The sequence below is a fragment of the Vombatus ursinus genome, unplaced genomic scaffold (assembly GCF_900497805.2).
Source record: "Vombatus ursinus unplaced genomic scaffold, bare-nosed wombat genome assembly UNPS02015165.1, whole genome shotgun sequence".
NCBI classification, from domain to species: domain Eukaryota; kingdom Metazoa; phylum Chordata; class Mammalia; order Diprotodontia; family Vombatidae; genus Vombatus; species Vombatus ursinus.
The window spans coordinates 32,773-45,772 of NW_020954943.1; the positions used below are offsets into that span (position 1 = coordinate 32,773).

The following is a 13,000-nucleotide window of genomic DNA, read 5'->3' on the forward strand; positions in this document are numbered from 1 at the left end:
AGAGACAGAGAGAAAGAGAGACAGAGAGACAGAGGGTGAGGAAAAGAGATAAAGGGAAAGGAGAGGAGGAGATTGGGGGGAGACAGAGAGAGAGAGAGAAAGAGACAGAGACAAAGAGAAAGAGAGACAGAGAGATAGAGAAAGGGGGAGAGAGACAGAGAGAGAGAGAGGAAGGAGGGAGGGGAAGAGAGAAAGAGAGAGATTGGGGGGAGACAGAGGCAGAGACAGAGACAGAGAAAGGGGGAGACAGACAGGAAGAGAGACAGACAGAGAGACAGAGAGACAGAGAGAGACATGATCTAGATATGACTGAGGGCTAATGTCAGTGAGCCAGACCTCAGTCCTGGATTGCAAGCCTGGAGTTTCCCCCCGGAGTGACTAAAGCACCTCAGTGTCTGGCCCTTTCTTCCTCTACCTCCACCCCCCACTAACCGTGCATGGCAGACCCAGTGCCTCCCTCGTATCCCCTGCAGGCACCAAAGAGCAGGCCGTGTGGTCCAGTGGAAAAGACCCGGCCTGGGTTCCTGCCAGGGCTCTCATTAGCAGGTGACACACCTTGCTTCTTCACACAAAGAGGGAAGGGGAGACGGTCTCCAGGGCTTTGCGCAGCTGGACATACCTCTACCCTCCTCCCTTTGCCTGTTGCCACCAGTAATAGTTGTCCACACACTGTCTGCAAGGAGGTGACTGCTGGGGCAGCCTCCCCTGCCTAACCCTGTCTGGTCTTTGCAGAAAAACGAGTACGTCTTCACAGTGGTGGAGGAGGCCAGCGACACGCTGCTGGTGGGCCTCCGCTACTCGTCCGACAAGCTACACTTCCTCTTCCTGAGTCAGGAGCTGTCAGGCAGCTGGCAGACCCGAGTGACCTTCCAGGACGTCCCTCTGACCGACAATCAGTGGCACACGCTAGTTCTGGCTGTGTCCGAAGGCTCCTTCTCCCTCACTGTGGACTGCAGCGTGCCCACGGATGTGTAGGTGCTGGGAAGGAGGGCCAGGAGGGAAGGGAAGGGGCGTGTGTGTGTGTGCGTGTGTGCACGTGCATGTGCATGTTTGTATGTGTGCACGTGTATGTGTGCATGTGTGTCTGCATGTGTGTGCATTGTGCACGCGCATGTGTGCGCATGTCTGTGCACATGCATGTGCGCGTGTGTGTTTGTGGGTCCCTGTCTTCTTTGTCCTTCTCTTAGGGTGGGTTTCTGTGCATCCCTCACACTTCCCACGAATGGGGTGGGTGAGCAGTGGAACACTGGGCCCCCAAGTCGTGGGCACTTTCTCTCAAAATGTTCCATGTGATCATCTCTATACTTGTGCAACTGGAGGAGAAAAAATTTCTCCACACACTGCCACAGTCAGAAAACTCACTTAACTGCAACATGGAATGTGAGTACCTTGCTTAAGTTACAAGTGAAGGTGGGGAGGAGGATTGTTGGTAAGCAGAGAAGAGAGCTGTCCCCAGGGTCAGGCGTGGGACTCAGGGCATAAGAAGATCTAGAAGTCCTCAGCCTGGGGGCCTGCTTGTTCTGAGGGGAAGGGGCAGAGACTTTCCCATCTGCTGGCCTGTTGTTGGCCTTGGAGTCTGACACAGGGTGGGCTCTGATAGTCCTTAGGCAAAGGAAGGCCAAAAACAGATGGGAGGTGATGTTCTAAGGGGCAGAGTTTCTCCCTCACCCCGCCCTCATCACCTCCTCTAGGGAACTCTGGTTAAAATCTGAATTATTCAGGACGGGAGAAGCAATCCTCTCATTTGGGGACAGCAAGAAGGGTCCTGGCCCTCCCCCTTACACAGCCCGGTTCCCTGCTTTCAGGATGGTAGACACACCATTCCCAATGTCGCTGACCATGAAGGGGTCCCGGTTTTTCATTGGGAGTCGACGGAGAAAGAAGGGCACCTTCACTGTGAGTACAGGGTGCAAAATCAGCCCTCCTTCCTCTGCCTCCACAGGGCGGTGGCCTTCCTGGGGAGCATCGGGAGGTACACTGGTGCAGATTCCCTGGGGCCCTCTTTTCAGAGGTGACCTCCTGGGCCAGCGTTTCAATAAATGCTTTTTGGCCTCTGTGGAGTGAGGCACAGGCGGAAAGGGCAGACCCCGAGGCAGAGCCACTGCAGCATCTCTGTCCTTCCCAGGACCCCCGGGGGAGCCCATCACTGTCCCTCCCCTCAGCTTGCCCCGGCCCCTTGGCCGTCAATACCCAACACGCTTTAGAGAACGCTGGAGGCATCTGCACTTGGGCTTGGGGAGCCCTCAGTTTGACTCCTGCTTAGACGTTTATTAGAGCCCTGTGTGACCTTGAGCAAATCGCTTGACCCTCTGGGCCTCAGTTCCCACCCTTGTCCAATGAGGGGGTGGGACCTGATCTCCAAGGTCCTTCCACGTCCGAATTTATGATCTCAGGGTGTCCCCTCTCCCCTACAGCCTTCCTCCTAGGGAATGCTTGCAAAGATGCATGCAAGCAGGCCCCCAAGCCCCTTCTGCAATGACTGACTCTTAACTAATGATGTTTTGCTTTTTGAAAAACTTGGAAACCAAAGACAAATTGGACCTTGTCTCCCCTTCCCGCCCTTTGCCCAGGATGTGTGGTGGCATTCCCACAGGTTGGGCCCAGCCGCTTCCCTCTTTTCCCAGGGCTTGTTGAGGCAGCTGGTGCTGCTGCCGGGCTCCGACGCCACTTCCCAGATGTGCCCGAGCAGGAACTCTCGACTGGCCGTGCTGTCCATCCCCTCGGTCCTGAGGGACCTCACAGGGAGGCCAGAGGATGAGCGGCCCCATTATCCTTATGGTGAGCTGCTTTCCCCCATGGCGGGCCCTGGGCAGGAAGGTCCTTTAGGTTCCACACCATCTCCATGTCCAGAGAGTTCACGGGGATTCCAGGGCCATCCTTGGGTGTGGCTTGGGGAGACGCAGGCATGGTCACCGCACAGTCAGGAGGCCTCAGAAGGCAGATCCCACAGATCATGGGTCCCTAGGCTCCATGACCAGTTAAGGCAGAGATGGCTCAATGATCAGATCTGCCAATGCACCATCCTGCGGCGCATAGGACAGCCAAGGTCAGATGCCATGAGGCACAGCAGGGCAAGGCAGTGGGACCCACTCGTGAAACGGGAGGAGACCTTGACACCAGATGGGGGAGGTGTGTGCAGGCGCCAGCGTGTCTGACAAAGAGCAGGCTTTTGGGGGGCTGCAAGTGCAATAGGGTTAAACAATGTGACAGGACAAAAAGAAGTCAATGGTGTCTGAGGCTGTGATTTAAAAGGCAAAGATGATGCTTTGTGATATGGGCGTAAAAACATCAAGGAATATTCACCCTAGAAACTAAAGGAGGCGTCCCCAGGGAGCGTCAGAGCACAGGTGTGAGTTCTCTCTCCAGCCTGGGTCAGTCCCCATCTAGAATTGTGTCCAGTGCTGGGCACCTCATTTGGGGAAGGACCTTTTTAAGCCACCGGGAGTCCAGAAGAGAGAAGTCAGGAGGGGAGAGGCAGAGAGAATGTGCAGAGAGGCCAGTGTAGCTGGATGCCCAAAGTGGGCAGGGCTGTCTTGGAGTGGGAGTGGGCAGTGGGGCAAGGGGGCGGGGCGATGGAGATGGGTCCTCTTCCCACCAGCTCTTCTGTCAAAGGCCAGGCGACCGCACGTTAGGGGTGTTGTCGTGGGGATTCTGGGTCAGATGAGAGGAGACGGTTGAGGTCCCTCCAGCTCTGATACCGTGGCCGCCTAGTGCCTGCGTCCCATGAGGGGTTGGACTTTTTAGAGGGCAGGGGTGGGTGCTGGGGTCCCCACGGAGGTCATCTTCTGAGCCCTGCTCACGTGAAGCAGGCCAGGCATTGTCCACAGATGGCTCTGAGAGGCCTGGAGTGAAGGACAAAAGAATATGGTAAAAGGAAGGGAAGGGAGAGGAATGGGGACAGCTGCCAAGGATGGAGACAGGACTCCGTGAATGTCTCTCCAAAATTGCAAATGACATTTCTTGGGTTTCAAACGTGACCAGAAAGACTGTCCTTGAAAATCAACCACTCTGAAGCAGGGCCTGCCCCTAGAGGATGTTGTCCCAGCAGCCACAGCAACAGTTCACCTGCTGACCTCAGACTTCAAGGAGGCCCCGTGACTTGGGTCAGTTCAGTGCCAAGCAGTGGCAGCGTGCGTTGCTACTGATGGAGAAACTGAGGCTCCCAGAGGTCAAGTGACCACTAAGTGTCAGAGGCAGGACTTGAACCCAGGTCTTTTGACTAAAGCCAGCACTTCATCCGCTCCCCTGCCGTGACCTCCTAGTGTCAGAGCCCACACAAAGTCATTTCCAAATGTTCTGATTGATGTTGTCTCCCAAGAGCAGTTAGAGATGGATTGGTCATGCATTCTGTTGGTTTTGTGTTCAGAAGCTGACATGAAAGTGACCTTGGGCCCTCGTCCTCAGTGCTCCAGGACAGAAGATGCCCGATTCTGGTTCGACGTCTCTCGGAGGGGCCTCTACCTGTGTGTTGGCAATGAGTGGATATCCATGATAGAAGGTGAGGTGGGGCAGTGTTTTCTGGGGAAGTGCTCAGCCTTCTGGGGGCCAGGGATGCTCCCAACCCAAAGCCCTGAGGCATCAATAAGCAAGCAATAGAGGAGCAGCCTCTAGGGCAGGAAGCTCAGTGCAGGGGCCTGGGTCTTACTCTGAACTGATCAGGTCTGTTCCTGTCCAGCCACATTCCCAGGCAGCTGGAGCAGGCTCAGGGGCCTGGGAATCCAGGGGTAGTGGCCTGGGAGGAGGGAAAAGAGAAGGCCTTTGCAAACCTTTGAGTGTGCCTCTGGGTTCTAATCCTGAAAAACTGCAAGCAGTTGCGATGAAATGCTGTCTCATTCACCACATCACCAGTGGTCAGGCCTTCAGAACCCTTTGCCGGGAAGCTTTCTTTGCTTCTCAGCATTCATGTTTGGTGCAGGAGGCCGGGGATGAGAAAGGCTGCATCCTCGATGCCAAGCTCCTCTCTGCCCACTTGTGGAGATGTGCCTGGGGGCGTGGAAGGAGGTACTGGTGTGGCCCACCCTGCACCCAAGTGCCTTCCAAACTGACATGGAGACTTCTCTCTTCACTTCTCTCCTCTCCCCCCCCTCCCCTTCCCTTCCTCTCCCTCCCTCCCTTCCTCTAATGAGTTTATCAGTCATCCCCTCCCCAGAGCTCTGTGCTCCTCTCATAGCACCAAGTGGGAGGTTCTTCCCTCCTGCCCTCTCCCAGACATTCCTGCTATTCACATCCAAATGGGCATCCCGACCCCCAGGGACCCCGGGGACTAGCTCCTTCTCCCCAATGGCCCCATGCCTGGAGACCTGTCCTGCTTTCCTGGGCTGATCATCCTAGCCACTATTGGCCAGCAGAGTTTGTCTCCCAGGCTTGTGGGGACATTGCCATGACTGTTTCTGCTTCTATTCCAAGCCAAAGTGAAGCTCGATTATGTGGAGGAGTACCAGAGCCTGTCCACCCCATCTGAGACCCTGGGCATCGAGGTCTTCACCATCCCCCACGTGGGGCTTCTCGCTGCTGCAGCCAATCGCCAGGCCAGCTCCACCATCTACAAGTGGGTGGATGGGAAGTTTGTATCTTACCAGATCCTTGCCACTCACCAAGCCCAGGCATGGAAGTATTTCACTATAGGAAAAAAGGTAATATGAACCTGAGTGACTTTCCAGTTCTCTTGTAACTCAGCAGAATCTCCAGGGTAGCTTTCTCTGGTCCAAAGTCTATGCTTTGTACAAGGTCAGTGCTGATATAGACTAGGCAGTGACCATGCAGTTTGGCCCAAGGGACTCGTCATATTCAGCAAGACCTGGCTCAGTGAGGTGTTGGGGGTGGGGGCATGAATGGGGGGCACCCTCTTCCTCTGACTCGGTTGGCCTGAGGACAGTGAGCTGGGGAGGGACATCCAGAATCAGATGCATGCCCCTCGTGCCAAAGAGTCATCTGAAGTGTTTCACTAAATTAAATTCTATCTTGCCCATGACCAACCAGCTAACTTTCCAGAAGGGTTACCCCTTCCTTCACCTTCTTTCCCTTCATTCCAGTCTCTAGAGCTTTCAAATTCAATGGGAACCTAGAAAGAATGCAGAGAAGTTTTCACCTCCATTAAGTAAAATGTGTTCTAAATAGACTTTATGGTCTATCTGTCCCTGATTTTGCCTTGTACTCTTGCTAAGTAGAATGATATAATTGGGCCTCTGGGGGTTTATTACTTAGTCTCATCTCTCCTCCTCACCCCACAGGGGAACAAGAAAATGGAGAGATAGATGGTTAAAGGGGGCCTACTGAAGCGCACTCTTTTTTAAATTAAATTTTACTTTTAAAAAATAAACAAATACTTGTTTTATCTCCCTCCCACCTAGGGGGAACAAGAACAACAAAGCCTTTGTCAGGATAAATTCCTGTGTTGGCCAGGCCCAGAAGGTCTGTCCCCTTCTGCGCTTTCGTCCATTGTCCTCTGTCCAGGCTAGGCAGCTTTCTTCATTGGTCTTTGGGCTCATGGAGGTTCGCTGTGTTGGCCAGAGTTCTTAGGTCTTTCAAAACTGCTCATTTTTACAATGTTGTTGACACCGTATAATTGTCCTCCTGTCCCTTCTCGCTTCACTCTGCTCTGGTCCACACCAGCCTCCCTAGGTTGCATTGAAACCGACCCTTTCATCAATTTCTTACAGCAAAACAGTTTCCTTCACATTCATTGACCATTATTAGTTCAGTCATTCCCCAACTGTTGGACGCTCCCTTGGTTTCCAGTGCTTTGCCTCTACAGAAAGAGCTACTAGAAATATTTTTTGTACATGTGGGTCCTTTTCCTTTTCCTTTGATCTTTTGAGGGAATAGAGTGGTATCATGAGGGCATAAGGTAAACACAGACAGCTTAGTGACTTTTGGAGGATAGTTCCAAGTTTCTTTCCAGAATGACTGGACCACTTCCCAATTCCACCAACAGGTTTTTATGACCTGTTTTAATGTATTACATAATTGTTTTTTAAGATGCTATGCGTAACTGAAAAATATGTATATTCCTTTCTGTTCCTGCTCAGTAATCACTAGAGGTCTATCATATCTAGCTTTCCTAAAAATTCTATTGAGACCCTCAACTTCTTTCTTGTTCACTTTTTGGTTCTGTTTATCTCAGTCTGAAAGTTATGTTGAGGTCCCACGCAATTATAGCTGTTTTACCATCTTTCTTCCTGTAGCTTACTTAGCCGGGGTTGGGGTGGAGAAAGACTGCATTAGACAGAGTGATGGTTTCATTAATCCTTCCACCTCTGGTGAGTTAAGAGGTTTTTCAAATAGGGAGAAGGGTTTCAGGCTTGGCTTTTTAATTTTTATTGTATTTATGTTGCTTAAGAACAAACAAAAGGTGGTTCTTTGTGTCTAGACTGACCTACATTCAGAGGTGACATGTATGACCCAGGGTCTTATGACCCCGATGTATCTCAGTTTCTTCTCATCTTTTTAATTGGAAATGTGGTCATAAATCATGGAGTCTGTCAAGGTATGTTAACAAAGAAACAAATCACATAATTTCCGAATTGGCTCAGAGCCAAGGCTTGAGGTTTGGGGAGGAGGGGTAGATGGGGTGGTGGCCACGTGCTCTAGTCCAGGGGCCCTTAGGTGGGGGAAGCTCTGACCTGTATTGTATTCCTGTAAGCTGAAGCCTCATGCTGGAAAGTGTTGAAAGAAAACTGCCTTCTGCCTCAGTGGGTATTCAAAGCCTGGGGCCCATCTGAAGTTGATCAGGCCCGCTTCTGAACAGGGAGACAATAGCTCCAGAATCAGCCAAGCCTAGCCTGCTCCTTGGAGGGACCGATGGAGGGAAGACAGAGTCAGCCCCCAGGGTCCCTTGTGCGAAGAGAAGAGGCTTCCTGCCGTGAGGGCCAGGGAGCTGGGCTCAGCTGGGAGGTGGGAAGCCCGGAAGGGAGTGCCTTGAGGGCAGGTGAACTGGCTGGAGAGCAAGGTCTTGGTTTGTAGGACAGTAAAATCAGTGTAAGTCAGGAGGACAGCAAGGCAGCCCAAAAGAGCTAAGCGGAACTTGGGCTGCATCATATGGGTCAAGAGCATTTATTAAGCACTTACTGTGTGCCTGGCACTCTGCTGGTCCCTGGGCATACAAAGACAAAGGGAGATAGACCCTGCTGTCAGGGAACATTCTAATGGGGACGGCACATCCAGGGGACTGGTGGTTGGTCCCGGAAGTCACAAGGGCTCAGTAGACCCTTTCTGTGGCAAATGCTGCTATTGGTTGTATGAATTTCTGGAGCAAGAGGTGGCCAGGGGGAAGGAGGGGGAATGGGTACGGCAACAGGGCCGGTGACCTGCACTTACCCAGAATAGCTCAGGGGCATCACGGAGAGCTTGGGTCAGGAAGGTGGCCTTGCATGGTAGAGAAGCAAGTGCAGGCCCGGCTGGAGGCTGGGGCTACCTCTAGGCTTGCTGGACTGGACGGAATGGTTTGTGGGCACTGGGGAGGGAAGCAGGGGTCCCTGGAGCAAGCCTGGGCTCACAGAGATGAGCTCATCTCTTGGCAGGTGACAAGCTAGATAGATTGGCTCTCAGCCGAGCTGGGGTCAGCCTCCAGTGCCCGGTCTGCACAGGGAATGGCCTGCGCAACGTGGGCCGAATGACAGGGTAATTGGGTGGGCTCAGATCACATTCCTCTTGTTATCAACGACCTCAGGACCGGCAGGATTGGGCAGTTAGCCCGGGACAAGCTGCTGCTGCCCAGGCTTCCTCAGCTGCAAGCCAGCCGAGAGTTGAAATAACAGGCTACAGCTCCCTCAGGCACGTGGGCCCTGGTCCCCTCAGAGGTGCAGGTTCTCAGACGTGTGGGCTATGGGCCCCTCAGAGGTGTAGGCTCCAGCTTCAATTCTCTCTCGGGAATCTGATGCACTCCCTCCCAAGAAGAAGGAGGCAGACTGAGCCCAGAAGCCAGAGAGAGCTTTACATTGTTAGTCTGGTCCCCTTACCCCTCCCTCCAAGATCAGATTGGTCCGAGTTACAATAAAAAGTTTCACAATTGGTTAGGCTCACAATTCCATACTCTAATTAGAGTAACCTCGATCCGAGTTACAATTGGTGGAAATCCTGATCCTCTAGTTAGCATATGCATGAGGTTTGTAGTAACAGATTCTTGTGCTTGGACATTGACCCCCAACCAGCTTGGACTGGTTCGGGCCTTGGGCTGCAAAAACAGGAACCCTGCTGTTAAGTTAGCCTTGCTTAACTAGCTCGAGGAATGTCGCTCTCCCCTTGATTAGTTAGCCATTCAGCACCTTTCCCGTTTTTTGCAACTTATTTGGGAACCTAATAATTCAGCATTTTTCACATCAGAGCCAGGTCTCTGGGGCAGCCAGGCTCCATCGTAGGCCTGGGCTGGGCAGCACGGCCCTGAGCTTTAGGCTTTGCCAGTCACATTAGCGATGGCAATGGGAGGGAGGGGCAGCCCCGTGCATGGACGGCAGAGGGTTCTTGCCAGGGTGAAATCTCATAGAGATAGGGCCAAGAATCAACCTGTGAGCCGGGAACGTCCTCTGCCAACAAGTGTTGACCAGATAGGGAAGAGCCAGGGACAGATACCAAAGAATGAAAGGACTGCTACAGGGTCACACACCCATATGTGCCAAAGGCAGGACTCACACTCAGGTCGTCCTGGCTCTGAGCATGGCTCTAATAGGAGGAAACTTCTTAAGAGTAGGCCAGGTTCTACATTTGGGTTCAGAAAAACACCAACAAAACAAATACAGGGTGGGGTTGAGGGGGTGGGGCAAGAATGCTCGGCAAAAGAGCTAGAAGTTTTAGTGGACCCCAAGCTCAACTTGAATGGATGGGGCAGCCTTGGGAGGCTTGAATGGAAGCCGACAGTGGAGAGCCAGGGGCTCATCCTCCTTCCACAGACAGCATTGGGAGGATCGTGGTCTGGTCAGGCTTGCTAATTGACCCGCCCCCAGCGTGGAGCTAAGGGACCAGAGGTCTGTCACATAGTCAGACAGTAGTGCAGGCAGGATCTCAAGCCAGGTTTCCAGGCGCCCCAGGATAGGAAGGGCCCGATGGGCATCCAGAGGAGCTCGCCCACGATGGCAGTGGGTGAGGATCGGCAGAGTGGAAGGGGGCGAGGTGGGGGCTGTGGGTAGGAGGCGCCTGAAGATTTCCTTAGACTCCCTCTGCTTGTCCCTGAGGGATGGAGGAGGAAGAAGGGGAAGAAATTGCCAAGAGGGAAAACCTGGCGCCCAAGCCCAGAATTTCAGGGATGACAGTGACTCCCTAGAGCTGTGGAGAGGGGAGCCAGTCCAGATCTTCCTGAAGATGCTAGGGAGGGGGGTAGGGGGCGGGGCCTACCACCAAAGCTCAAGAAATGTATCCTGACTTCTTTCCCTTCCCTCATTGTTTTCCTTCTACCCCTGGGGAAGAAGGGAGCCAACCCAGCTCCTCTCTGTAGCGAGGGTCTCCCCTAGCTTTCTGTTCTCCAGACTGATCCTCAAACAAGATGGTCTCGAGTCCCATCCCTGTCCTGGCCTCCCTCCTCTGGACACTCCAGCTGATCACTGTCCTTCCTATACTGGGGTGCAAAGAGCCAAAGACGTGTAAACACGCCACACGTGGACTGGCCAGGAAAAGATGCCGTCACCTTTGTCCTGTTAGCCCAAGTCCCTTTAGCTTGGCTTTCCTGGATGGCATACCACTCGATGAACTCAGTTGGAACTTGCAGTCGGCCATGACCCCAAGATCTTTTTCAGACAAATTACTATTTACCTTTCCCCATCCTGTGCTCATAAAGTTGGCTTTTTTTAAAAGATCAAATATAAGATTTTATATTTATCTCTATCAAATTTCATCTTTTTGATGTTGCCCAGTATTCTAGGAGGCAATTAGACAGTGCAGTGGATAGAGTGCCAGGCTTGGAGTCAGGAAGACCTAAGTTAAAACCTAGCCTCAGATACTTACTGCCTGTGTGACCCTGGGTGAATCACTTAACCCTGTTTGCCTCAGGGTCCTCATCTGTAAAATGAACTAGAAAACTACTCCAGCATCTTTGCCAAGGAAACCCCAGAACAGGGTCATGGAGAGCTGAACACTCCTGAACCAAGTGAACGATATTCTAAGTTGTCACGCCACTTCTGTATCCTCCCTTTGGCCCCGTGTGTTTCCTGGTCCCTCTATCTATATCACTGATAAGGATGATGGTGCCTGACTCCAGAGGCAAAGCCTCCAGCTACATGTACTTGAGGCCACTAACAACACCTCATTGAGTCTGACCCAGATCTCTCTATCGAGTGACAGCCGAACCCTTTGCCCAACCCCGTATAAATGTTGCTCCAGCATCTCCATCCTTCCCTTTCTGGGGATCTGCCTGTGGGGTTTTGTGTGGATCTCCACGGATTCCTCTTCCATGGTGCATGGCGGAGGCAGAGGTGGGTGCTTTTCTTCCTCCCCCTTCCCTTTCAGCTAGATCTGCCTGGTTGCCAGGCCGTGCTTGCTCACTAGGTGCACTCCATCCCTGGCTGGAAACCTGCTGGCTGAGGCCCTGTGCTGTCTGCTCCCTTCACTCCTGCCCCCTGGCCGTCAGTCAGCAGCAGAGCACAGTGCCTGTGGCCTGGGGTCCTTGCTGTCATCCTTCACAGAGCTTTCAGGGTTCCCTCTGGCTGCACCTTTGTATCCACGGGCAATGGGCTACCAGAGATGGGGTTGTCATCCACCTGGACAGGTCATGTGTGGGATGACAAGAGAGCCCTGAGCCCTGCCTGCCCTTCTCTCCTCTCTCTGGCCTGTCCTGGATGCTCCCTCCTCCAAGTGCCCTCTGCCTTCTCCAGCCTCCTCTGCCCCCTTCAGCGGCCCCTCAACGTTTCTGGATCTGTCCTCTCCAAATTCAACCTCTGCCCTTTCTGGAGGGGCCAGAGACCTCGGAACCTCCCACCCAGGGGTGGCCGTCAATCTGTGCATCCCTCCTTACTCAACAAATACAGGAGTCATATGTTCAGATTTTAATTTTAAGACAAAAAACCTCAAAGGTTTGATTTGTAATTTAAAATCTATATATTAATTTTCTAGCTGCCATCGCTAATCTGTGTGTCTGTCGTGCCACGTATTAGGGGTACAAGGCCCCTCTTTGCTAATTCCACAGGAGTCTGCATTTCACTCACGGGTGCATCGCTGTCTGTCTTATTCCTCAGATGTGCCAGGGCACCAAGGAAACACCTCTTCCTGTGGCTGGACAGGACAGATAGGTGGCCCTTATTAGCCATTGGCCCATGGCTAAAGGGCAGTGGGAGCTACAGAAGGACTTTGAGCAGGAGAGGGGAGCGATGGGACCTTGATAAAGTACGGCCTGCAAAAGGGAGAAACATTGACTATTGTTCCCAGAGTGTTTGCAAAGCACTTTGTATCCAGTGAGGAAAGCGAGTCCCAGAGACTTAGTAGGGTCATTGAGCCTACTAAGGTTCAAGCCGGGGATTGAACTAGATCTTCCTGGATCTGTACCCTTTCACGGTGTGGGGTGGTGCTCCCCAAGATGGGGGAGACCTGAGGGTGTTGGAGGCACCCTGGGAGATCGCAGATGAGAGCAAGAAAGACGCAGTGCCCAGTGGACAGACTCCTGGGGAGCCGAGGGCTGGCCTGTGGTCAGGAGAAGGTATACTGGGGCTGGGAAAAGCCAAGGCTTAGGGCTCAGAGAGTACCAGGTGGGAAGAAGGTCCCCAAGTTCTCAGGTCCTGCTGGTTCCTGAGGACAGGCCAAAGTTAGTGGTCCAGGCAAGCATGGCCCTTACTGCATCTTGGCCCGGGGATCTGAGGCCAGGGTCTTTGACCCTTCAGCCAGTGTCTAGGGCTGGGTCAGTCAGAGCAGGGCTGGACTCTTTCTCTGTGCTCTGATACCTGGTGTCTGCAGATGATCAGGAGCAAGCAAAGAATACTCTTGCTAAGAGCTGAAGGGAGAGAAGTCGAGGGTGGGGAGCCCAGGGATTGCTTTTAAGATGGGACCTCGCTGAGCTATGTCTGGGGGTGCTAGGGAGGAGGCA

General features: G+C 53.0%; 1 protein-coding gene across 1 annotated transcript in view; it reads left to right on the forward strand.

The window, feature by feature from the left end:
• The window catches only part of TSPEAR (thrombospondin type laminin G domain and EAR repeats), a 35,631-nt gene that overhangs the window by 1,404 nt on the left and 21,227 nt on the right, over positions 1–13,000 (forward strand). The window contains exons 3-7 of the mRNA XM_027846447.1: positions 733–971; positions 1,806–1,896; positions 2,625–2,778; positions 4,367–4,498; positions 5,407–5,633. Of these exons, the coding sequence (XP_027702248.1) occupies positions 733–971; positions 1,806–1,896; positions 2,625–2,778; positions 4,367–4,498; positions 5,407–5,633 (843 nt within the window). The remainder of the gene's footprint in view (positions 1–732; positions 972–1,805; positions 1,897–2,624; positions 2,779–4,366; positions 4,499–5,406; positions 5,634–13,000) is intronic.